Here is a 27415-nt window from a genome sequence, read left to right as displayed (position 1 = left end):
ACTGACAAACCTGGGCAGTTTTTAGAGCATTAGCCTTTAAGCTTTTAACAAAGGGCAGCTTATTGCCACACTACACAAGCCATGACAAAGAAGCTAAAAAGGAAAGCCACTAATTCATCTTACAAAGCTGGCCTAAACCCGATAGCAAAATCTGGAAAAGAATGCACACAAAGAGAAAGAGAAACATAAAGCTACATCCTTCTTTAAACTGTAGATAAAAGAAGAAAAACTGAATTCTGTCATTTAACAGGCTAAATTTGATTAGGATTTTTGACCAGGCACCCACTACAAGCCCAAGTCATTTCTCAAGGAATCTGAAACAGGATTACCACCAGGTGATCTATTCCTATATCACACTAACACTGTAACAACGTCTGAATCCAAAGAGATGCCCAAATGACACGGGAGGACATTCACAGCCATCCCTAATCAATCACCCACGAAAACTAGACAGATAATTCCTCAACATGATGGAAACCTCCCTAAACCAAAGGATATCATACAGAGGGAGAAATATGACAGGCATTGCCATCAATATAAGAAAGAGGCAGACAAATATAGCATGATCAGCATTTAACACCATTTTGGATGGAGAAAACAAAGCAAAAAGCCCTTGCAGGGCCCACCCACCTACACAGCAGCCTTGCAAGCCACACTCACTCACAGTAGCCAGGTGAGTTAGGACTAGCCAACAAGAGTGAGGGCCAGCTGTTAGAACAGGTGCTGCTGCTGACAACTGACTCTGCCTTTTCGTCCTTCATTTTTAATTCCCCTCTATTCTTCCTGCCTGAAATACAGTGGAGATATGGGACCCATCTTGTGACCGTGAGGGTGAAAATGCTAATAATAAAGATACAGAAGCCAGGAATCTGGTCCTTCATGTCCTCTTAGAAAACCATGCCACCAAGGCCACAGACTGCTTCCCTTCAGAATTCTTTACCTCGGGAAAACTTAGCCCCTGTCAAATAAAATCTTTATTAGTCAAGATTTTAGCTAGTCCATCCCTGTGGTGGCCACCATAGGCTCTCAATATTTGAATGCTTAATCCCACTTGGTAGAGCTATTTGGGAAAGATCAGGAGGTGTGATCTTGTTGATAGAAGTGTGTCACTGGGGGTGAGCGCTGAGGTTTCAAAAGCCCATGTATTTCCACCACTCATGCCTTCCCCTCCCTCCCTCCCTCCCTCCCTCTCCCATTTGTGGGTAAGATTTAAGTTCTCCAGCACCATGCTGGCCTACCTGCTCCCATGCTCCCTGTCATGGAGACCATGGACTCACCCTCTGGAACTTTAAGTCCCCGCTGAATCATTTCTTTCGTAAGTTACCTTGGTTATGGTATCATCACATCAACAGAAAAGTAACTAAGACATTTCCTAAATAAATATCATGAAATCTTAAACAGATAAGTGGGTACTGGATACTAGGAAAACGAAGACAAGCATTCTTGTTGATCATTGATGATTCTATGCACAGGAGAAATCGGGAACTCAAGTGGAAAACTACTACTACAGGAACAATCAATGAATTAGGTAGCTGCAAAATAAATCAACAAAATACTGTAACCTTCTCAGACAATACACAGGAGTCATCAGAGAAATGAAACAGGAGGAATCCAGAGTCCTTCTACATTAGCAATAAGGTATTAAAATATCCAGAAATAACCAAAAGGAAAATTACAAGCCCTCCACAATCATCCAAGACTTGATAAATAAAAGTTGGCTGGAGAGAAATAACATGCCTTAAATAAATAGCTCAAGCATTTGAAAACATTCTTTTTCCCAAAACCTGACTTACTAACCCTCACAATCAAATTCCAGTACTTCTTCATTTGGGACGAGGGGTTCTGTTTGTTCGGTTTTCCTGTTTCTTGGGGCACTGTGAGAAAGACTCGTAAAATCAAAAATAAGCACATGTGTACACTCACGCTCTAAGTTCACAGGAATGATGCTCCACAAGCTGTAACACGCACTTCAGGGCTACGTCTCAAACAGCAGCAGGTCAGTGGTAAAAACTTTCAAAGTACTACCAATATGAGAGTAGAGTATTCAGTGAAGAAAAGTATGGCAGATAACTGGAGAGGAAGTGAACTGTCAGGAGTCCATGTCCCACATCACCAAAATACGAAATGAATTTTACAAGTCTTAAAAATTAAAAGGAAAAAGGGACAAATGAGAAGTCCTACACTTGATTAAACTTAATGGGATGAGCATTAAACATGTCCCGAATTAAGAGTTAAGTGTGGAGAGACTGTGGTTCTAGTTTCAAATGAAGTGCTGTCAGTCAACAAATGTCTTAAGACTGGGGGGTGGGGGGGAGCGCAGCAGATATGCAGAAGAGATCATGTGATGCAATAAGTCTTAAAAGTCAGACACATCTTTGAACTGTTACCTTAAGCAAAACATGGGAAATGATGAAGATTCTACCAGCAATTTTTAAAAATTAAAATACGAAGATTGTAATGTTTTAATGCTAAAACTACAAGGCTCTTCTTAGCATTCAGTACAGATGGCAGGCACTGCCTCTGAAGCTGGAAGCTGGAAGCTGGAGCTTCCTGGAAATTACTGCTACGATATTTATCAAAGATGGACCACTCACTCCTCACTCACTCACTCAAGCAATCTCTCCCCAAATATGACCATCCCCTGATAAGAAAGTAAATTACAGATTTTACTCAAAGAGTTAAAAGAGCCTATCAACAACAGTACATGGTTTCTTTATAGTGGTTTTAATGCAAAGAGCACTCAATGCCTGAATTCTGTAGCTATAGAATAATTCTATGTGCCATACTAATTTTAATAATTTCCTTAAACATTATATACCAGATATAAGCAGCATAAATAATGTAAAAAGACAGAAATATTCAATGTGCTAATAGGGAAATGATAATAAATAACCTGGTATATATATATGATGATGCATTTTAATATATAAGTAAATATGTACAAGTTGAAGGGCTAGAGCCCTTTAGGAAAATACAACAGAAAACAGCTGGTTAAGTTACCACTTGGCTGATTAAGGGTAATTTTTATTTTCCCTTTCTTTCCTAACTGTATTTTTCTCATTTTCCCTTAATAACCATTCATTGCTATTATAATTTGAGGGGGGAGCATTAAACATAATAAAATAATCGTAGTGGAAGGTGGCAGACAAATCTGTCCCTAATTAAAAGTTCTCTGTTCATCATGTCTGCACATTATCTTTAGACAGGTCACATGTGAAACTCCTGAGGTGTTTACGTGCAGGCACAATTGTGGAAAGAAAAGTCGGAGCTCTGAGCACTGGGCTCTCCTGGGTGCATGGATGCCAGAAAGAAGCAGCTTGGCTGTGCCTGTCTGTGACCCGAGAATACTCAGAATACCCATGCCTTAGCTTACGTTTACAGAACATCCATCATGTGTCAGAAACAACTGTCCCATGCTGACCCCCAACACACACGCACAATGGACAACGTGACTTGCTTTTGGGGAGGCTAGCAGTTCAATTCGTTTACATATGGCATCACGTTCATTTGCATGCATGGATGTATGCAGATGTATATACTCCAGCAGGCACACCTTGTAGAAGTTGCTTTTCCATAGGTGGGTCCTCGGGATTGAACTGAGGATTGGCGGCGAACACCTCTACCCACTGAACCATCTCGACAGCCCTCCTACAGTTCAAAAGTTTTAAGTTCAAGCCAACTCGACCACTGCAGGTTTACCCATCTGGGGCTTCTCAATATGGTCTGATAATAAATTCTGCTTCCACATGAAAATCACATCCCCTTTACAAAAAAAAAAAAAGTCACTTGAAGTCCACCCTCGGAAGACCTAAGACTTGATCAGTAATACTTTGAACACAGATCTAGCTTCTGAAGACAACACCAGATATTATCCAAGGAACCACCAGAATCACTCTGCCCATCTAACACTTTGCTACTTTTCCCAAACGGTTTTTAGAAGAAGGGTGGGCACAGTGGAAAATTCAGCGAATGAGGGGGGAAAGAACTGATTAGATTTCCAGAGAAGAAAAAGGGACTAAAAAGATGTCAGCATCAAACAAACACAAACAAGGGGTGCTTATGGAGTATTTACCTCCGAGCCCTCTCCCAGAATGGACGCAGCCTTCACAGGGGCCTGCCCCCTATAATTTGGAGCCCTCAGATCCTGAGAGCTTTGTGCCACAGGCTGAAATTGGAAAGATTCCGTTAGCCAAAGTGCAGCTGGGACCCGGCATCAAGAATCTAATGGCCACACCCCACCCCCCACACATGAGGTTAACAGTTAACATAGTCCTGCTTGGATAGAATTGGAAAGGAAGTCACCACCCAGGGGTCTTTTATAATTTTTTTTTCCCATTTTCTATTATGGAGAAAATCCCCAGAAGGCAGCAGTCAAGAGACCTGTCATTCTCCTAGAAAAAACCGAAACACAGTAAGGACAATGATCTCCCATTTATTTTACTTTACTACAACCTCGTATCTGCCACCAAGAGCACAGAAACAAGATCCCTCCAGAACATGGCTGTGTGGCCAGTGTATTAATTAGCCACGTATTATAATGACACGCACAGTATAGTCAATATAGCAGCAGTACTGCAATTAGCCACAGTATTTAATAACACGGCATCTTGCACATATATACAAAACTGTATGCAAAGCAATTTATCAATTAATCATATAATGATACATACACTACAACTGATACATCATGTCAATTAATCATACAGTATAAAAACAGGTGTGCTCTAAAAGGACCCCACCATAACCTCAGGGAAGGATAGTAAAGGCTCTTTACAACACTCAGCTAACAACCAAGTCTCCAACACCACTTTACTTTGCTATGGAGTAGACAGTGGACACTAGGAAACCACCCAGAAATCCTAGGTCTCTGATCAAGCATCACCAGATCCACCGCTTCAGCTGCTTAGCTCCTGTATGGGGGTAGGGGGTGTCCACTCACCACAGATGAAAGGACTCATAGGCATGCACTTGAAAGAGCAATACATCACACCAGAAAACTCCATCTTTCTCAAAATGCTATTCAATTTAGCACAAAGGAGCCCAGAATCTTCAAACCAGGTAAATAAACTCTACAGCAAGGACACAACTGAATTCTCAGGTGTTTGCTGATCTGCACTCATCACGGTAGGAAAGAAAAAAAAAAAACATGACGTCTGCTACTCAGATGCTGGCTGGATTTCTTTGGATCCTTCTTCCTTGTTGTACTGTAAATATTCCCAACCCCTCCATGGTGTCACAAAAGGTAATTTGTGTCTAAATACACCTTTTAAAAATTAACACTAAAACATTATGGAGGAAACGATTGGCACTGTGAGAAACACCAGTTTGGCCCAACTGTGCAGATGGCTGTTGCTTGTATCACGTTCACAAGCTCGCTTGAAAGCCAAAACAGACCCCAAAATGCAGCCTCTGCACTCTGCTGATTAAGCCGGGGCTCTTTTAACTTATCACCTCCATGCAGCCGATCCAAACAGAAAGAGTTCAAGAATCCCTTTGAAAAAAAGCCCAAACAAGAGCCTAAACTGGCCAAGCTATTTGTCAGAGTGCAGTGACAACAACAGGAAGTAGAATTTCTGGAGAGAGATTTTTCTATTTATTTTTCTGTCAATGGCTGCTTTTAAACTGGAAGGGGGAAGCCTGCAGGCATTACAAACCCTGGAAGCTATGAATCAGGAAGTGAGAAACTGCAGAGCTTCAAATGGCCAGCCAGAAAACCCTGGCTCTTTTATGTAGTCAGGTCTCCAAAGCCAGGAATTTAAAAAATCTTAGGCATTCTACGTTATTTTTCAAATCTTAAACAAGTGGAGACTTGAGAGAACCGGGGCCAGAAAAAATGAGGTGGCCAGGAAGCCCCAGTCTCTAGCGCCACAAATGTCACCCCCATAATTAAATGCTCAACTGGAACTTGCCCTCTACAAATGGGGTTTTGTTTCCGATCTGTTAAGAGGGTCTGAGAGCTTTCTACACACAGTCTGTTGCTTCACACTTCAGCTTTGTCATGCCTCCCTAAAGTTGAACCTGGAATGTAATGAGAATGCTAGGCACTTCACATCTCCAAATATCCCCTACTTTGCCTGTAAACAACCTTCATTTGTTCCCAGGGAAACACTACCTCTGGTCAAATACAGCAAAGAGTTTTGAAAAGGCCCGAGAGACAGCAGGCAGGAATGCTCACACCTGGGACAGGGCTCTTAGACCAGCCCACCTGCCTCAAAGAAACAGTACAGGACCCAACTCACTTTACCAAGACTATACCAGCATCAAGGAGAAACACCCACAAACCCCTCCACCCAGGAGCAGACACTACAGTGGTTAGGTCTGTTATGCAGTTAAGGGGAACAGAGCATCTTCTTGATGTGACAAAAACTCAAGCGGGAACTTCATCATCCCTGGGTAGGATGTGGAGGGGTCCCCACTACTGGGAAGGTACTATAATTTGTAAGACAATTCCAATTGCTTTCTTTAAGGATCAAACACACAACTATATATGAGCAGGCAATGTTAGAGGACAAGCTTTAAAAAGTGAATGCTGACCCAGGAGGGAAGTGGAAAGAGTTACTTAAAGTCACTGAGAGGCCCTTTGCCTGGCATCCTGAGTCAACCTGTCCCAAGCAGAGCACTTAAGCCCAAGAGCAATGAACAGCAGCCGCTACAAGGCCCACTGTAATAAGCCAGAGAGGTCCTGCAGCATACCTGAGACAGTCTTCTACTTTCTCTATATCTCACCCTACCCTCAAAAGGCTTAAAGTCCTAGTCAAACGAGGAGTCATCAGTGTGAGTGTTTCTTTAAAAGACACAAAGACTTCCTTTGCTCTAAGGAAACAATGGGCTCTCCATAGCCTGGCCTCATTCCTCCATACTCTTCTCCTACCTCGTTCTGAGCCCCATCCCACATCAAGCCCTGACCTCAAGAGTAGTCGGGCCTGATCCTCCATGGGGTCATCAAGATTTGGGTGGCACAATGATCTCTTCCTTAGTTTCCACTGTCAGCATCACAAGTATGTCTGATCCGATTCCTAACTGGTTTTGTACAGGAGATCTCCTCAAAGTAAGCAAGTAGCAAGGCACGGCTGTATCTTACACAGCACACATCATCCTTCCACAGGCCCCTGAACGTCTGACCTACCCCTCTCCAATCCCTACCAAACGAAATAGAGCTCAGACCAAGCATCTTGAGGGGCCTGTTAGCTACCCCCTCAACTCTTTGAAAAAGCAACACCCATCAGTCCAACTCTACTGCCCACTGACACTGAATCCAGTGATATCTATGCTCTTTCTCAGGCGCCACAGACAAATCAGAACATCCCTCTGGGCCCTGGGTGCCTTTTTCCTCAGGACTCAAAAGCTGGCACATATCAATGGGGACAACATGATAAATCTGCCCAGGGGACTTGAGTAAGGTGGGTATGAGCTGGTGGCCCTATATTCCCAGGGTATAGAAAAAGGGTCCCAATCAATATCATCCTTTCCTTACCACACCCAGCCTAGCTCTGATGCTCAACATATCACCACACACCAGCTCCAGAGTACTCACTCATAGCAACCAGCACATCTGACCTTAGGCAACTCTAACCAACCTTCAACATTCCAGCACTTCAAAGCCTAGGCCAAGGTGGGAAAACAGTCCCTGACTCTCCACAAATGTGCATGGCTCCTGAGACCACCAGCAGGTAGTCTGGATGGAATCGCAAGAACAGAAGTTAAGAGAAATTCTCTCAGGGCCTTGTCTCCCCTTCCTTTGGTGGAGCACAGCGTCCAAGAAGCTTGAGCCCCTTGGAGGATTCAGAGCTGCAGACAGCCCATGTTCACCTGACCTGAACACAAAGACTCTGGGATTGGAGGGTGGTCTCAGGTGAAGGAACCCTGTATTCATCTCTTTCAGTGGCTCCCAGGATTGGCAGAGTAGCTTGATCGATACTGGTTTTACCATTACAGGAGTGACTGACTCACCACAAAAATTTACCCATCTTAAGGCTCAGCTGTGAACAGAGACAAACAACATAATAGCAGGGTCAGATTGAAAATAGCAAGGATGACTGGTAAACCAGTTAATGCTTATAAACAATTAGCAGCAACCTCCCCAGCCTTCTGATGTGCTGAGGAGAAAGACTTGTCACTTCATGGGTTCTGAAGGAGCAGCTGTGAGGGCCTGGGGACGGCTGTGCAGCCCGCTGGTGCTGGTGTCAGCTCCATAAAAACAGACCCCTGGGGAAGGTTCCAGATGAGCCACTTCTGACCTGATTCCAGAGGTCAGATAAGAGAACAGTCACCAAGACAGTAGAACTGGGTTTTCAAGTTACAATTCCCCCGGAGCATAAGGTCCCTCTGGTAACTCCTGTAGAGTTCAAACTAAGCAGTTTTATTATCTTTCCTAAAATGGGAGCTAGGGGCATGTGTAGTTTCCCAATAAGTGGGCGCCTCTCAGAGGGCACCCAGCTTAAAAAAAAGCAATGGGGTACTCACTGCCAACCTCTGAACTCATACAGTGGTCCCTCAGCACCAGTGAGGGGCCGATTCCAAGATCCCTATACAAAACCACAATGTCAGGAGACTCTTAGACAAAAAGTATCTGTATGTCTCACTTCCCCCGTCTGTCAGTCACCCCTAGAAGATGGGCAGTACCGGGTACAACACACGTCGTAATGTTTTTCTTAAGAGAATAATAACGGGTAACAAGTTTCCAGTTTCAATACAGCATGCTCCTTCTTTCCGCCCACCCCCCACCTCAAAAATTCCTGACCTGTGCCTGGTTAAATTCATGAATGCAAGCCCATGGATACAAAGGGCTGAATGTTCGATTAGGTGCCCAGTTTCACACTTAATCTGCAATCAACTCTCAGATTTGGCCAAGAACGTAAACAAATAAATAAATAACATCCCAACCTTGAGAATCCTGAATGACTGCACTTTACTCTGTTGTTATGGACTGGATGACTGAGTGCCCCTAAAATGTCAGGTGGAAGCTCCAAGTCCCAGAGGGATGGTATTAGAAGGTAGGCCCTCTGGGACAAGATTAGGCTTGAAAGAGGTCATGAGGAAACTGTCACTTGATGGGATCAGTGTCTTCAGTTGAAGAGAGAGAGAGAGAGACCTTTGCTCTCCTTGTCACATGAAAACACAGCAAAAAGACATTTACTATTGGTGAGACGGGAAATCGGTCCTCACCAGAAACTGAAGTAGCTGATAACCCAATGCTGGACGTGGAGCTTACTGAAAGGTGTCTGTTCCAGCCACTCGGTCTCTGTAATCTGTGATAGCAAGGTAGCTGACAGAGACATCCCCACTGTCTACCACCAATTGAGAGAAGGGTCTCACCACCTGGGGCTTGGTAATACTTCCTGTGGGATGGGTCAGGCAAAGCAGACACACAGAGACCGGATTAACAGTTTGGGAAAGGCAAGAAGGATCACTCAGGTATGCTTCTGACATACAGGGAAACACTAGTCTGACTCGAAGACAGAGCGATGGTTCTTCCCACAGGTCACAGACCAAGAGGAGCTGTGGTGGGTCACTGGGGTGGAGGAAGCTCCTTTCGCTGCCAGACAGGCTTGACTACCTCTCCATCTTGTCTGGAATTCGGCAGGTCCAGGCCTGAGTCCTGTGCCTTGTTAAACTAGATTGAGACAACCACGTCCAAAGGGCTGGCCCCAGAGACTACATTCTAGGGAGGTGTTGAAGCAACGCTGGTCTAAGCCCCACAGCGCGTGCCCTGTGACCTCAACCAGCACAGGCCTTGAAAGCTCAAGCTTTTCACCTCTTCAAGCTCTTCACCTATGAGGAAAAACCTCTGGCCAGCTTCAACTTCCAGACCCTCGAATGCTTGACTACTGCAGCCAATCTCTTCCTTTCATCTCTCTACCTGATGGGGCAGTCCATTTGCCATAAAAAATTGAGCTGTCAAAGCAAATGAAAAACTTCCAGCATAATCAGGGAGGGAACCAAACATCTAAACAAGATTCTCTTCTGGAAAAATGAGAAAATAAAAAAGCAATTACACGTCACATGGCTGATTAGCAATAAGCCTCATGTGTGACGACGGCAGCACTAGACAGCACTAGCGTTTGACTCTGGACTTGATTTCCTTGGGAGGAAAAGTTGTCTGCAGTCCTGTGACCAGCTGTGGAAGGAGGACTCTGCCCCATGATGCTTCCCAGAGCTGCCCAGCTCCCCCAGGTACCCCTGCACTTCCACTGAGGCCTCCTGGGGCACTGGTCTGGAATGTCTCATCCACAGCCCACATGGTATGTTGTCACTATTCAATGTGATGGACAGCTTTTTTTCTTAAAAACATAGTGAAATATATACAACTCAAGTATATATACACAAACTCAACTTCACATACCACATTCAACACTCATCTTCCCTACAGCCTGAAACAGATCCACGGCCTAAGTCTGAACAGCATTCCATTGTACGTATGTCACATTCTGTGTATTCAGTCAGCCTGGATGGGTCCTTGGTCTGCCTTCACCTTGGCTTTTAAACCTCACTATTCATTAACAGGAACACCAGTATACAAATAGCTGTTTACACTATGGGGCATATACTCAGAAGTGGAATAGCCGTATCATGGCAACTCTGCATTTACCTTTGGAGGAGCCTTCACCATGTTCCAGTGTCCACCATTTACACTGCCGAGGCTCTTAGCTCCAATCTTTCTACATGCTATGCTTGTTACTGACTGGTTTTCTGACAACCTCATAGTAAGAGGTATGAAGTAGTATCAGCTGCGGCTCCGACTTCAGTCCATCAGTGACTAGTGGTATCTAACATCTTTGCAGGGGTTTACTGAACTCAAGGAATTAACTTTAAACCAAAGGAATCACTCCAACTCCGAAGAGATGTTTGGTTATAAAAGTAAACGGTACCATTACTATTGACTGTGATTTGTGAAGGTGAATGAATGGTTCAGGCTCAAAACACACTTTTCCTCTGGAAAGACCTAGCAAGCACACCAGGCAGGGCTAGGCTTGAATGCAGGTCCTGAGGAAAGGGGCCCTGCAGAACCTAGGAGGAGCATAATAAGAGGCAAGCCCCTGCCCTGTATTCAAGGAAGGCTGATCTACAAGACCTCACTTACCAGGTTCAATGTGTCCGGGGTCCCACTGAGGCTTTCTTCTTCTCCACATACTGTTGGACTCATCTCTGGGAACTCCTCCTATCCCTATGGGAAGCCCTTGATCTACAAGGACCAAAGGATTTCAACTTGTCCCATCCTTAACTTCAGCCAATCTTACCAGTCACCTAAACATTCTGATCTTTGCACTTCAAATCCTGTATCCTAAATTTGGCTGGGAACTTAAAACCCCACCCTACTCCCATACCCCTGACTTGGCTTTTTAAATAACAACAGTAACAACAAAAACTGCTTCCTAAATGCTGGGGTTAAAGGTGTGTGCAGCCACACTTGGCCCCTTGGTCTGGTTTTTACCCAGGCGCTATGTGACCTCCAGTTACTACCCCATCCTTGAAAAAGGGAAAAGGGCACATCAGCCATTCATTTCTGTCCCCTTGAGCAGGGCACATGAGCCCTCTTTAAAGGGTATTAGAAGATTCCTCAGCCCTACCCCAAAGGCAGCAGAAGGATGAGAAGACAGAAAGGGCAGGAAGGAAGGATGGACAGATGGACAGACAGACAGATGAGGATCAATGTTTTTGTCCATTGGCAGAGTATGAAACCTTCATGGTCAAAACCAACAGGTGCAGCTAAGAGGCAAGACCAGTGCACACCCAGGAGAGTGCTCTTCCCCACCCCTTCCTCCTCATAAATATCTTCTACTGTATATCCCCTCTACCGTAAATAACAGGACAGGACGGGCAGAGTTCAATGGCTTTGTCCAGCATCACTCGGAAATTACTTGTGAGAATCCTAGAAGGTGGGTACCACTGCTTCCTTCTGTTTTCTAGATGAGGAAAGAGGGGAGCAAGGGGGAGCAGGACACAGCTTACCTCCAGCCTTCTGAGTCAATACCTCTAGGCTCAGGATTAAACAGAGTCCACCAAACAAGTCCGGGGACGAAGCAAGCAGGCTGAAACAGTCTGAAGCCTACTTTGTTGAATTTGCGGCGGCGGGAGGTTTGGGGGTGGAGACTGAGTCACTTAATGACTTAAATTTCAGAATGCACTGAACCTCCCACAGACCAAATGATACCACCTTCCTAGGGCACCTCGTGTGTTACCACGTTTTCAGACTTGTTGTGAGTGGAAATGAAATGAACAGTTCCAGTTGCAGACCAGGCAGGCAGCTGGGAGCTCTGTTCCTGGGCTAACGCCCCTCAATTGCTCTCATCAAGAATCACAGTGTGCCCAACCTATTCAAAGTCACAAAAGAGTGAATGTTAAAAGGCACTGGTAGCATCCCAGGCTGGGACACTACATTGGCAAGGGCTGGAAATCATCCTACCATGTTGGCTGGCACCATGTGGCTAGAAGGAGTTGCTTTGCTTGTCTCAACCACTGGGAGCCAAGATCAATGGTAATGGCAGAGAGCAGGGCCAGCCTCAGGCCCACCTGACACAGCCTAAAGTAAGCAAGAACCTCCTTTAGCCTGGGTGGCCCTAAAACTCAGAGAGGAGCATCTAGCCACCAACTGTGGGAGTGTCTTCTTGGAAAGTTGGAATGCTTATTTTTGGAGAAAAGAAGCATTTTGACCACAAACACCACCATCCCTTTCCTGAAACCAGTTTTAATCCAAAGGTAAATCCTGCAGTCTCTGGAAGGCCGTCTAATTCAAGCCCCCACTAGAAGTAGGTTCCTCATCCTGTACTTCCTTAAGGGCCTGCTTTGTGCTGCTGACCCCAGACTTGCAGCCAACCCAGAGCCATTCTAGGGCCACACTCTACACAGTCCCCTACTTTAGGCCCAGGGTCTCACATCTCACTAACTCCTCCAGCAATACAACCTTCCCTCCCAGCACATCTCTCACCCCCACCCTCCACCCCCACTCGCATGCCACAGAGCCAGGTCACTATGCAGTGAGCTCCTGCTCCTCAGATCCTGGGTCTAGAGAGGACATGGCCCTCCCTGGCTCTATGCTCAGTGCCTCCCTGTCGATACCATCACCAGTCTCCAGTACTGGAGTCCTGCAGCAGCCTCCTGAAAGCTCTTACTCCTCTGATCACAGGCTCCAAAAGCTTCAAGGTTTGCCATATTCCAAGCATCAGTCGACCCCATCCCGTGCCCTTAGTTCTCACACCCATCGTCCACTCCATCTGAGCAGGCTGCCCCCCTGCCCCCACCTCCTAGGATGCTGTCTTCACCACTCTGAATTAAACACTAGTGGCACACTAAGGCTCCCTCAGCTCTTCAGCAAAGACTGGACCTCCAAAGGTAGGGGTGTGTGTGTGTGTGTGTGTGTGTGTGTGTGTGTGTGTGTGTGTGTGTGTGTTTGGGGTTTTTGTTTTTGATCTCAGAACCCATAATTTGGTGCTGAACATAAACTTCCTATTACTACTTGACAGTGTATGAAATGTCGGGGCCAGAAGTACTTCAGAGATAGGGATGTTTGGATGTTTGGATCTGGGGATATTTGATTTGCATAGACGGTGACAAGTAGCCCTAATCTGAAAATCCAAAATGCTCTAAAATCAGGGAAACTTCCTCAGCACTGAGACAATGGATGCAAGTTCTGGATTCTCTAACATTTCAAATTTCAAGCTAAGGCTGCCCCACTGTACTTGATTTTTCCCAAGAGGACAACAAACTTTTGGGGGCAGGGCGGGGGAGAAAAGGCTATTAAGTCTTGACACAGAAACAAGGCTTTGTATCCCCCTCCCCCCACTTCGAAGCTCTTACTTCCATGTCTCAGGTGAGGATGTGGCCTTGAACCATGCTTCCAAACACCTCACACTTCCTCCAGTTTTTATTATTATTTTACTTGTATGGGTGCTTGTCTGCACAGGCACCTGCATGCCTTGTGTAAGCAGCATCCACAGAAGTCAGAAGGCAGCACTGGACTTCTGCAGCTAGTTACAGGTGGTTGTAAGCTGTCATGTGGGTGCTGAGAATTGAACCTGGGTTCTAGTTCCAGTGCTCTTAAGCCATCTCTCTAATCTCAGCTCCTCAGGTTTAAGCCAAAATAACCAATATAACAATGCTTCCCTCCTCCACCACTTTGCCAGGGGCTGCTTGGGAAGACAAAAAGACAGGACTCCCCCAGGGCCCCACAGCAACGTGGGAGGAGAAAAATCCACACATTCGTTTGCTAGATGTCTTCTACTGTCTTTCTGCTGGGCATCTTGGAAGCATTACTGCTAATTCCCTTTGGTGTGCCTTCTAGAGTGGCACTTTTTCAATTTACAGATGGGTACCAAGGTCCATACTTCCCTCTCTAGCCCGCCTCCAGGTACATGGGGAGAGTCGGCTTCCCTAAAGGCAGGGTAGGCGGGTGAGCTCACGTCCACTCAGCTCAGCGGTGAAGCAGTGATTTTTCAAAAATGCTTTTTCTATAGGCCACATTTGAAATAAAACATACTAGATTCAATGATTCCTATAAGAAACAGACCACTCTGAATGTCTCCTCAGGAGCATCAAGCTTTTAGCAATGACTTCCTGGGTCGTAAGTTCAGGAGTCCCCTTGACAGCATCCTAGATGAAGTAAACTTAATTCCATAGAGGAAGCAGACCTCACCTCCCCACTACCTCTATCATAAACTCTGACAGGACACGTCAGGGACTTAAAGGACAAGAGTCTAAGGCCTAGCTACTTACTGTGCCTACTGGGATGCAAGGCAACTTTTTGCTGGTCTCATCAAGAAAACAACAAGAAACAACCACAAGAAACAGATGCAAACTTCTGTCCACAAGTTTCTGCAAGGGTCCAAACAAACCTCCCCAGGAATCTATCCTTCTCTGGTTGGTTTTGGGATCCAAAGGCTGGAAAAGTGCAACAACGCTTCCAGGCCCCCAGGGTCACTCCTGAAGGACAAGGAACACCATCAGCAGCAGCCCAGGGAAGCCCAGCTCTCAGGCTCCACTAGAGACAACACGCAGTCACAGCCAACCTGAAGGCAGCAACCATTCATCAGGCAGCTGGCTGCCTGTCGGCTCAATGCACACTACCATTACAAGGACTTGGTAATAGCGAAGTATTCGTTTCTTCTCATCCATAAGCAGCTTAAGGAGCATGGTCACCTGTCTCAGGGATACAAGACTAGATTTGCAAATGGCCTTTCTCAAGTTTATACGCCCACTTCTTGGAACCAAAGACCTACTGCATCTAAGTGCTATGTAGTGACTGGTGTGATAAAAACGTCTCCAAGGGCCAGGCAGTGGTGGCACACACCTTTAATCCCAGCACTTGGGAGGCAGAGGCAAGTGGATTTCTGAGTTCCAGGCCAGCCTGCTCTACAGAGTGAGTTCCAGGACAGCCAGGGTTACATAGAGAAACCTGTCTTGAAAAACAAAACAAAACAAAAACAAAACAAAACAGTCTACTATGGTACTAAGGGCAAAGGTACTATGGCAAGGATGAGATAAGAAGACCTTCACTGTAAATGAACAGTACATGCATCCAAGTGAATGGCCTAAAGGAGGTCCCTTTAAGAAGTCCATCATTTCCTGAGCTCCCCTGCACACCAAACATTGGACTACTTCCTGGTATTCAAAGGTAGTGGAGAAACTATCCCCTCCCCTGTAGTAGGGAAGAACAGGATCAGTGCATCACGTGTAAAACGTCAGAGATGTACAACCAACTGTTGGCTGACTCTTAAAGGAATATCATAATATGGCTACCCCAGGCACAGGGAACAAACTCGTAAATTATTTAATTATTCTTGCACATCTTAGCAGAGCAAACTTTTATTACAGAACACACACTTATTGAATATTTAGTATATACTGTGCTCTGAATCAATTTAGGGCAGTGAAAATCAAGTGTGTTCAAATGTCTGGCTACAGTCAGGGCCTGCTTAAGAAGAACAGGTAGAGTTGCCTGAAATGTCTGGACAGAAAACACGCTAAAGTCCTCTCTCAGCCCAGCAAATGATCTCCCAGTTAAAATTAAATAACAAAAAGCCACCATGGAGGAACGTGCCCACTAGATACAGTGTCACTGAGGAAATGGGAGACTAGATTGAGAAATTATCAATAAGCTCTGAGGACCAAAAAACAAAAAAAATCCGACAAAGTGCAACCAGCTCCGGACTGAACACCATCAGTAATGGAGCTGATTGTGATTTTCTGCTATCAGGACTATTGGGGAGACATTTTAACTACATGAAGCAGCCCAAGGAGACACACCTAAGAGTGAAATTTGGAGTGTTACTACATATTTAAGCAGAGCGGTCAAAGACAGACCTTGCTACATGAATATGCCATTTGAAATGAATTGGTAGCCTTTTCAAAATGTTTTAATTACATTTATCAGGGAGGGGCGTGCAAGTGTCACGACACAGATATGGAGGTCACAGGACAACTTGCAGGAATCAGTTCTATTCTCCTACTGTGCTGAGTCCCGGGGACTGAACTCAGAGGCACCAACTTGGCAGCAAGCTCCTTTACTGGCCGAGCCATCTTGTTGGTCGAGCCATCTTGCTGGTCCCAGCAGTATTGTTTTTTTAATCTCTCATAAGAGATATTTTAAAACTTCACACCTATAAAGGTTTCATGGCACGGGGGTTGGGTACTTTTAGGACTGTTAAGACACTCTGTGGGTCCATCATTTCAGAATACATTTGCTTCTCTGAGTTGCTCACTGAACAGTGGAACAAAGCTGTATCCTAAACCACAGCCCGGCGATCTCTAATGAACCCTGAGGTACCCACATTTTCTTGCAACCATTTCTCAGTCACCATCAGCAGGGAAAAGCTGAGGAATTTTGAGGGGATTGGTTCTCTTCCTCCACTGGACAACACCTACTTCAGCCAGGGAGGTGGCTGAATTCCCAATGTGGCCGCTAGATGGCGACTTCGCATTGGTGAGGCGGACAAAGTGCAGACTGGACTCGTTCTAAGACCCTGGCAACAAGAGAAAGGATTGAGGAAGAAACTAAGACAAACAACTGCAAGATGGACCTGAGTGGAGCTGGCTACGCTTATGGGGCAAAAAATAAAATGAAAGAACCTAGAAGGGGTTAATGTTTTTGTTCTGTTTTTTATTTTGTTTTTGAGACAAGGGCTTACTGTGTAGTATAGGCTAGCCCAGAACTCACTATATATGTAGGCTGGTCTTAAACTCAATGAGATTCACCTGCCTCTGCCTCTGCCTACCACGCGCTGGGATTAAAGGCCTGTACCTTTTATTTCCTGTATTTATTTGCTGGGGGCGGGGCATGCCACAGAGTACCTGTGGAAGTGGGAAGGCTATGTTTGAGAGTTGGTTCTCCCTCCCACCATGAGTCCCAGGGATTAAACTCTGGTCTCTCAGGCTTGACAGCAATCGCCCTTCACCGGAGCTATTTCACCAACCTGACAACTTTTTTTATAAGCAGAACTCAACCTTATGAAGCACCTTCGCTAAGAAAAGTTCTATTACAGAAAATGTAGTTACTACACACAGTTAAGGGTAGAAAGCAGGAGGTGTGCCCTGTAACCCCAGTACTATCAAAGAGAATCTCTACTGGATGAAGGCACCTCTTCAAGGAAGAAGCAGCTCGAGCCCAAGGGTTCACCTAAAAGCACGTGACAAGAGTATTAATTCATTGAGCGTAATAAAAAAATACAGGATGAATTCTAGCAGAATCCCATTTCACAGAGGAAACAATGCCACAAGATTAATCTGTGCTGCTGAAGAACTGACGCTCAAAGCAGCCTCCCTCCCTCTCCACTCCTCTGTCAGCAGGCCGAGGGACTCATCACTATCGAGGGACTCATCACTATCGATGCACCCCGGTGGTGTCTGAACTCAAAGGGAGGAAGGGGAAAGTCAGAGCTGTGCGGTTAGGGAGATGCTAACAGCCTCACAGGAAGGAGAAGGAAGCAGTCAGAACACCAAGGGGGGTGGAGTTGACTGACAGCCTACCCAACTGGCCCAACTTTACAGTACTAACATCCAAAACTGGACAATCCACACACACACACACACACACACACACACACTCACACACACACTCAAAAAAAGTAATGAAAATTTAAAACCACATTTCCTCCCCCAAATTCTCCTGAATTTAGTTTTCTAAATATAGAAGATAATTTTATTTTGCCGTTTACTGAGACAAGGAGAAACATCTTTCACAGTCATCCTGAGTCTCCGCCTATTTGTTCAAACTCAGAAAAGTTAAGTGGCATGTTTTATTATCAAAGAACTGATGGATAGCCAAAAGGAATCTAGACCCACGTGACCTTCCATTGCTCTAGAGTAGCATTTTCCAATGTCCATTGTAGGGAGAGGGGCAGAAGACTAAGGTGGAATTCATGTCAAGCCACAGAAAGACAGCAAAAGCCTGAGTTGGGGATCACCAGAGCCCACTCATGCAGAATTCTGGGGCTCACCCCGGATCCTGACAGCAAGGTCTTTATAAGGATCTATTATAGCTCAATACGAGGAGCCTTGGACTTCACATTAAGAATGGGGACTCTACTGTGGTACACAGTGAGGACATAGGGTTGGCGAGCAAAGCAAGCCCAGGAATCTTTATGGCACTGAAAACTATCTCAAAGGCTAGCTAAGTATGTCCTGTCTACTCAAAGGGTTGGGATGCAGGTCTGGACTGGATGGGGGTGGAGCCAGAAACAGGCAAATCTGCGTGACTTCAAGTGACTCAGTGAAGTTGAGAGGAAACATTCAATTAACCACTCTCTTCAGAAAAGGGCAGGATGCAGAGCTGAGGTTAACTAGACTTTCCATCCAAGCCAGTCTTGGTGTTTGAAAAGCTCACTGGTGAGCGTGTCAGAAGAAATGGTGAAATACAGCACCCAACCGAGAAAGGCCACTCTTAACAAAGTAAGTTCCTAGGATTCAGTTCTTCTACACTGTGGCTCCACAGACACCATGAAGCCATTAACGCTCAAAAGTGGGCAGCAGAACCATCAGCGGGGCTTCCCTTCAAGCCTGGGAGCCTGTGTGTATTACCTCAGTACAATGATGCCCAGGGAAAACTGATGGAGAGAATAAACACTACAAGACACAGACAGACATGGATACAACTAATGAAGGCTTCACTCACTGTGTAAACGGAGTGGACAGCTAGCGACTCAGAATGTTCTCTTCAAACTTCGGTCAACCGGATGGATGGACACCTGAAATCTGTACAGATGCTTCCTATTTCTTTCAGCTAGTTATCAAAGGTTACTAAAATAATTCAAATTAGGAGAAAAATTCCTGTATGTTATCTCAATGCTATCTAATTATCATCAGGCTTCTGTGCCTTACAGTAAGTGTCTCATTTACTCAATCTGACACACCCCCAATAATTAACTTATAGATAAGCAAAAGCAAACATGCAAAATAAAATACCTCAGGAACTTTCGAGTTCTGATCTATAAAATATTTAGGCTTCGATACCATAAGACATGTGTTACCCACATAAAGATTAATTTTAAAAATGACAACTCCAAAGCCAGCTTAAAGGAAGTACCCATGTTTAAAAGGAAACTGTCAAGTTTAAGTGTACAGAAGTCCAAGAGCTGTGTACCTCAATCAGTCAGTAAGTCAGTCAATGCAGATGGAGGAGGGCACACATGCACATCTGGACAAGCATACACATCTAGATGCACATGCGCAACTGTGAAGAGCTGGTGTTGTGTAACTCTTCCAGTGAGGTGTGAAATAAAAAAATAAAGTTTGAAGTTTCCAGCTCCTACTACCAGCTCCTACTACAGCTTTTCTGTAATAATGATAAACTCCTTTCTAAAAACGCTTCAGAAAGTGTCTAGCCAAGTGTGGTGGTACAAGCCTATGAATGACCCCTGTACTCAAACACTGAGGCAAGGGTGAATCAAGTTCAAGACCAGTGTGGGCTACACAACAAGACCATCTCTAGAGAAAAACAAAAAAACAAGAAAGCAAACTCCGACTTTTTCCAAAGTCGTTTCTGTCACTCCATTGCAAAGTAAACAATATGAGACAGGCATTCTTCTCTCTGCAATACATACTTCCAACATGGCCACATTCTTCTTCTCTAGCAGGCCACCAGATACTCCGTGAGAAATTGTGTCAAGCCTACCAGGAAATACAGGAGGGATACTCCCTAAGCCTCAAGAACACATCCCATACCAGCAGTAACCAAGTTGAAGATAAATATAAAACCAAATAGCAGCATCGTTATCTGTGGAAGTCGCCACAGACCCCAGCTGTTCATCACTCATCATAAAAGACACCATATTCTTTTTTTTGTTCTGTTCGAGTAATGCCTGAATAGCAATCTGTGAATTTATAAATCCTTATAGTCTGTGACCCAAAAGAAAGAAAGAAAAATTAAAGACTTGCTCACTAGCTTCTTAGTTCTTTATACAAACATAGCCGTGATTTCTGTGGTTCAACTCATACTCTGAAAAACTGATGGTAAGACTCATTATGGTATCAGCATTTCTAACCTAGAGAATGGAGCCTTGTGAGTACCCAGTGTGAATTTAAGGAAGAGAGTGATGAATTCTCACTCAAGCAGAGACATAGACCAACCTTAGGGCTCTAAACCCCATCACGTTAATAAAGCATAAGTAAAACTGGCATACATGAAAAGGAAATACGTAGAAATATTAAGTATGAGTACAGATACATGGCATCCATCTGGAGAAATCCAAAGTCACCAAACCAAAGATACTAGCATTTTCAGTTAAAGAATTCCAAACAACTTAAGAAAAGAGACAGACTTCATCATGTCTGCACCTGCTAAGATAGAGAACTAACTTGTTTTTAAAGATCCTTGTTTACTAAACATTTTACACAAGCCCATGCCCTCTTCTCTGAACAAATCAGACCCATGGGGTAAGGGGATTGAGATAGGGCACATGTACACATTTTAATCTTTAATCTTTACAAATATTGGACATCGGCCATGTTCTCCTCAATGTCCACAGATCTCAGCATCACAGAACACTAGGATTGTGCCCGTCCCAAATCAACATCTTTATAAGGAGCTGGGAAACTTCCTCTTGCCGACCTGCTGCCAAACACTATTTACAGGAAGCTCCAAGTCCATCATCCACCACACAGCCTGCTGTCTTTCAAGTGCATCAGACGTCTCAGACGGAGAAGTCAAGAGCCGTGGCCACAGCACGTGTGGAAGTATTGCATACTTAGTACAACTGAAAAGGAGCTCATTTCTGGGGCTCAGATAGCACCTGTCATACATTGGCTAAGAAAAGCAGTTCAAAGCAAGCTGGCCTCTGGGCACAAATACCTCTTCCACGAACTAGAGTTTGAGTTTTAAATGAGTCTTGAAAACAAGTCGGAGAAAATCACAACCCAGAGAAAAACCGGTCTTGTGTGCTTTATGATTAAAATAACAAAAATCTTTTAAAGGTATAATTGCCTCTCCGTCTCATTCTTACACACACCGCCATACTTAAGAAAAACTCCACTCACTTTAAATTATAAAAGATTTAGAATTCCGAACACTTCCTAATGACTATCTCAAAACTGTATAAGCAATGTATACATGGAAAACACCTCTGAAACTGGTCCCACCTTCCAAGCCAGGCAACAGTTATGAACATCCCTGGGGGTGGTTGTTTTGATTTTTGAGACAGGGTTTCACTCTTTAGCACAGGCTGCCCTCAAACTGGTGATTCCCCCTGCCCAGGGTTACAGATCTATGAGTACACCCAGCATGACACTACATACGCAGTGTTAACCATGACTGTCACACCAATGTTACAAAGACACCTGATTAGATGGACAGATATCCGTAGGCCATGGTCTGTGGTGAAATTCCAATATGAAGGAGTCTGAGAGAGGGTAAGAACAGTGTAGCACTGGCTACACACCAGACCAGCTAAGCCTACAGTAGAGTACTGGGTTTTTAAAGGGGCTTTCATGCAAATACATGGAAGAGTGCCCCAAAGGCGCCAGGGGAGTCCTTTCTCTCTTGGTGAATGCTCCACCTAGCATTGACTTCAGCTTTCACACAGTTATTCACTAACTGCTGGCTAGATTCAGCCGCTGGAAGTGCATTCTTACAAACCAAATAAAACCAGATTAAAAGGAAAACTAAAGTACTCTGAGGGGTCCATGAGGAAAAAGGAAGGACAGATGGACAGGTGGACAGACCAACAAGGAGTGAAGATGATGCCCACTGATGCTTATTACTAACCTACCTTGCAACCATAACAAGAGCAGGAAATATTTTCACCAATAAATGACCTTGAGACAAAGACCAAAAACCTAATAAACATTACTTTCTAGGTCTGTTCCTATGGAAAAGGCAAAGTACATTTAAAGGCACATCAGTTTGAAAATAAAACCACCTGACTGTATTCCTAAAATTTCTAAGAAATTTTAACTTTTTTCCTTAAAAAAAAAAAAAAAACTTTTAAGGCTATAGGCTCCTAAACAACAACCGTAACCAACCAAGATCCACCTACTCAGATTCCGGAGTCTTTAAGAAATAAAACTTTTAAATTACAAAAAAAAAAGAAAGAAAGAAAAGGAAAAGTCTCACCACTGCCCTAAAGTGAGCAGTTCCTCTGCGTTAGTACCACTTGAAGTTAATACAGGAGGGAAGAATTCCTTTCCCTGCTGCAAACGACACATTATTTCTCTATTGGAAAACTGTAGCTATAGACAGGCCCCTGGCCTAGGCTCCTAAGCCCTACAGGTTGTGTATGAGGGTTGTTACTGGCACACCTTCACATACCTTAGCATTTGTATGTTGTCCCTTTTGACTCAATCCCTCAGTTACCAAACTAAGGAAGAGCAGGATTCCTTTTCCTCTGCTAGTCTGCTTCTTGCCTGGCAGCCAATCCCCGCTGTTACAGCTTCAATTACCAATCTGTTGGACTGCAGGGATTTATGGATCTTAAAACCTCATGAATTTAGGGGGGGAGGGGAGACCACCTCCAACCTGCACTTATGTTTACTGAATAATCTTAGTCAGATCTTAAGGCTTAGGTGGCATAATGCATTCTTCTCAATCTTTGGAAAAAAAAATTTTTTTAAAAAAAAAAAGGTTCAGATGTTATTCCCATACCCTGAGAATCACTGTTTGCAACCATACAACCCAATGTTTTTGAGTATATTCAGAGTTTGTACAACCATCACCACAAACTGAGGCTAAAACATTTTTATCAACCCCCCCACCCTCAAATCCTGGACCCCTTAACAATCAATCACTCCCCAGCACACCCTCCCCCAGTTCCTGGTGAGCAATCTGCCTATCTTTATGGATTGGCTGAACATTTCACATAAGTGGAATGATACAAGATTTGGCAGTTTATAACTTATTTTCTCTATTTGCAATATTTTAAGCGCCCCGATGTTCAACCCTTGGATCTCTCACAGAGATGGTCTTTTCTAATCCTTTTGACAATTCAAATATATGACCTTTTAAACTTCAAGCCCTGACACACACACCCCCCCCAGTCTGCCTCTCCACAAAGTATAGTTGACTTGCTATTTCCCTGCAGAAAAGCCTAAACTATAATTTGCTAGTCAGGTTCTTTCAAAAGTTCTTATTCTGGGTTCTCCTTCTGGTAGGTAATAAAGCACTAACTTCTTCAAGCACCACCGTTGCACATACCTCCGTTCCTCCGACAATAGGATTTTACCGTGCCCTCGGCAGAAAGAAGGATGACTCAATCCTTTTTAGGAGACAACCACAATAACTCTCAAATGCATGTTGATTTTCAAAACAGAAAGCGGCCCTACATTATCTGGCTGCCGCTCATAACTAAAGTCCCTTGCGTAGTCTGCTCATTCTCCTGCTACAAAACAAACATGTCTGCAGGGTTGCCTTTCTTCAAGAAACTTCTACAGTGCCAAGTCAAAGATGAAAACACATCCACGGAGGTCACACTCCAGAGAATCACCATTCCTTAAACCTAAGACCTGTATGGCTCGAGGACTGCCTCTGCTGGCACCCAGAGACTCACTCCTCAGTTCTGTGGTTTAGCACCTTTTGGGCTAAAACTTAACCCTTCAGCTGTTAAGAGGAGGGAAGGGCAGATAACCAGACAGAACTTCAGCAGGCCCTAACCAGGATCCAGAGTGCTTTCAGGTTGTCCATCATACTTTAAGGAATTGACCATCATAAAAGAAGCCTCTCCGGAAGAGTTTGGTCCTCACAGGATTAAAAACAACACATTAGAATACCCTTCTCCTGCTGCCCCCCCCCGGCCCCCGGTCTGGACAAAGAATATCCTTCACGAAGACCCTAGCCCCATCCTGTTTCAGATGCCTGCGTCCTGCCCCAAGAAGCAAGGCCATCGCTGCTACTTTGCATTTCAGAAACTTCTACTGTTAAATAACAAAAGTAGAGAAGTACACAGTACAATAAGATGCCATAGGAAAATGGACTCGTTCCTAGCGTCTTCTAAACCATATTTAGACCTTAAAGGCTAGAAATCTTCCCTGCCCCCAAACACCATCTAACCGCCTTTCGCCCAATGCAGTGTGCTCAAAGTTTAGAAAACAAAGGACAGGAGCGCCCAGATTTGTGGCATCGGCCCTAGTCTGCGTCTTACTTTAGGCTTACTGGAGCTATAGTTCTTTAAAGTCCTGCTCCGACTCTATCGTAGATTATTTCTTAAAAGAGGCTCAAGGGTTTGTTTATAGAAACAGCCTTTGAGAACTACCGCAGTGGTGGGGCCACACGCCCCTCGCAGCCTCCATCGTCTCCCCCCTAGCTAACTCCTCAAGGCTAGGTCGTGATTTTTCGAAGTTAATAGGCACCACCTGCATACATTCTGCAAACATTACTCATCCACACGCCCTCACTTCCCCAGCCCCAACTCGGAGACTGCATTTAAACTTTTAATCGCGTTCAAATTACTCTACCATCTCTAAAGTACCAGTATGCCACTCTGTTTTTCTCGAGAACAAAACCCCCTCCTCCTCCTCCTGCTGCTGCTGCTGCCCGCATACACTGTGGAGAGGTCTTATTCCCAGAGACACCCCCCACCACCACCTACTCCTACCCGACACCACCAAAACAAAAGCTATCAGATTGCAAGCGATAGCGAGCATGGAGCGATACTGCTTATTAAGTATGTACAAAGGAAGTGCGGGGCGGGGGGTTGGCAGTGCAACACAACTTTGGCCACAACAAAACCAAGGCTAGGGCTCTGCGCTCGCAAAACAAAACAACCACCCGTCCACTAATACACTACAGATCCCGGCGCAGCACACGACATCTCTCGCCCAGGCCAGGAGTCCAGCTATCCCCTCGTGGTCCTGTGGTTGTGGATGCACCTAAATCCGCGCTGAGAGCACGTGTGTGGGAAAGCACGTCGACTCTGTACATGGGTGGATGTCCCTATCTCCTCTTACTAAGACACTTCTGGGAGAAAAAAAAAGTGTACAGAGCTGGGTAGAAACTGAGAGCTCCTAAGCTGGGGATCATCCAAGCGCCCACCCCCACCCTCGCCAAGGAGTCTGCAGAAAGTCCCAAGCTCACACTTCCCTAGAGGAAGCTGGGGGACACACCCTGCACCCCAAGGCCAGACTGGACAACCCAAGTTATCAAGCCTTGGGGGAGGTGGGGATTAGACGCCCACAGGCTCCAGAGATGCGAAAGGCCAAGAGCCCGAGGGGCCTATGAGCCCAACAAGTTGGGTGATAGGCTGCGCTGTGAAGTTTGGAAACGTGTCCTGGGGCCGCGAGGCTTCCCCATCCCTTATCTCCCCCTCAAGGACAACTTGCACCCCGCGGAGCAGGAGGCTCCCGCTCGCCGCCACGAAGCACTAGGTCGGCCCCAGCAGCCACCCGTGGAACCTCCAAGGGTGCTGTCATGGAGCGCTGCGCGGGATGGGCGCTGGAGTGCCAAGTGGAAGGCCCAGGAGGGGGGAGGCGAGAGTAGCGGGGCTACCCAAGCCATCCAGACGCCAACTTTCCCACCAAGTGCCCACGCGAGGGCTGCCTTGACCCGCCAAGGAGAAGGCACTGCCCACCCACCAGGCCGCGTGCGGGACAGCGCTCCTGGGACAGCGAAAGAGAAAGCCCAGAGGCCCTTCCCGCGCGCAGATGCGCTGAGCTATAGCTCTAGGAGCTCCTAAGCCATGAACTCGGGCCCCGCTCCACTCTGGCCTTCCGGGAGAGCCCCACCCTCCACTCCCGAGCCCCGGAGTCCGACAGCTGCGCCCGTGGCAACTGGGTTTTCCCAAACAGGGCGCAGCCCCTCGGAGGAAAAGTTCCCGCAGTGGCCGCGAGCGGCGGGCAAATACTCACTTTCTCCACTCGTCGGCCAGAGCGAGAGCGCGGCGGAGAGAAACACGAGCCCCCACAGCGAGGTCGGGGACCCTCCTCCGGAGCCAGACTTCATTCCTTTTATTTGGGACGAAATTCCCTTTTCTCAAAAAAAGAAAAAAAAAAGAAAAGAAAAGAAAAAAGAAAAAAAAAGTCTCCAACTCAGTCCTCACTCTCGTCCAAAAACAAGAGCGCAGGCGACGATCCACGGAAAGCGGCGTGGACAAGGAGGGTGGCGCGGGGCGGCCCCTCAACGCCGGCAGCAGCAGCGGCCCACGGGGCGGCGGAGTCGGGAAGCCGGGGCGCGCCGGGGCGGGCTGTCGGCGTCGTCGGCCTCCATTTGCAAACCCAGAGATGCAGAAGAGGGAGGAAAAACTGTACAGAAAGAGGAGCAAAGCCCGAATCGCCGCAGGCGAGGACAAACGCCCCCCCGATCCCCAGAGGGAACGACCACCTGAGCCTACGCGGCGGGAGAGCTCGAGGCAGTTGGCGAGACTGGTCCGAAGTCCCAGGCGCGGGCGAGGCCGGCGAGGGGCAGAAATGCGGAGTGGAAATGAATGAGCGGTTCCCCCTCCTCCGGCTCCTCCTCCTCCTCCTCTGGGCTCCGCTCGCCGCCGCCTCCTCCCTCAGCGCCGCCGCCGCGAGCTCCTTCCCAAATCCAGGACACACACAAAGCGGCGGCCGCGCAGCGCTCAGCGCTCTCGCCGCCCCGCGTCGGCCCCCGCCCGTCGCCGACTCGGTGCGCGGGGGCTCCGGCTCTCTGAAGGTCAAAGCCGAGCACGCCGCGCGCCGTGGAGCTCTCGCAGGCACGGGAGAGGCGTGGAGGGTCCGGGGAGCGGGGCCGAGGGGTCTGCGAGCGCCGGGCGCGCCGGGACAGGCTCGCTGGCAGCTTCCCTGTCGCTCGCCTCTCTCGAGTTCGCCCGGTGCGCTCGCTCCTCCTCAGTTCACCCCCCCTCCTCCTTTTTTTTTTTTTTTTTTTTTTTCCGCTCAGCGGAGTTAATGCTGGTAAACAAGAACCTCAGCCTCACCGCGCCGCCGCCGCCGCCGCCGCCGCCACACACTGGGGGCTCTGCGCGCGCGCGCTCGGGGCCGCGCACACGTGCCCGCGCGCACACTCCAAGCGGCTACAGCCGCAGTC

General features: G+C 46.3%; 1 protein-coding gene across 2 annotated transcripts in view; it reads right to left on the bottom strand.

The window, feature by feature from the left end:
• Igf1r (insulin like growth factor 1 receptor) overlaps nt 1-26961 on the bottom strand; it is a 282230-nt gene extending 255269 nt beyond the window's left edge. Inside the window, exon 1 of one of the 2 annotated variants that reach the window (XM_031386969.1) lies at nt 26260-26961. In XM_031386969.1, coding sequence (XP_031242829.1) covers nt 26260-26353 — 94 coding nt within the window. In that variant the 5' untranslated portion in view covers nt 26354-26961. The remainder of the gene's footprint in view (nt 1-26259) is intronic. The other variant, XM_031386970.1, reaches the window with a different exon arrangement.
• Nucleotides 26962-27415: the final 454 nt, after the last annotated feature.

Source organism: Mastomys coucha, unplaced genomic scaffold, assembly GCF_008632895.1.
Source record: "Mastomys coucha isolate ucsf_1 unplaced genomic scaffold, UCSF_Mcou_1 pScaffold21, whole genome shotgun sequence".
NCBI lineage: Eukaryota > Metazoa > Chordata > Mammalia > Rodentia > Muridae > Mastomys > Mastomys coucha.
The sequence above is the reverse complement of the archived record's forward strand: the minus strand, read 5'-3'. Positions and strand labels throughout refer to the sequence as shown.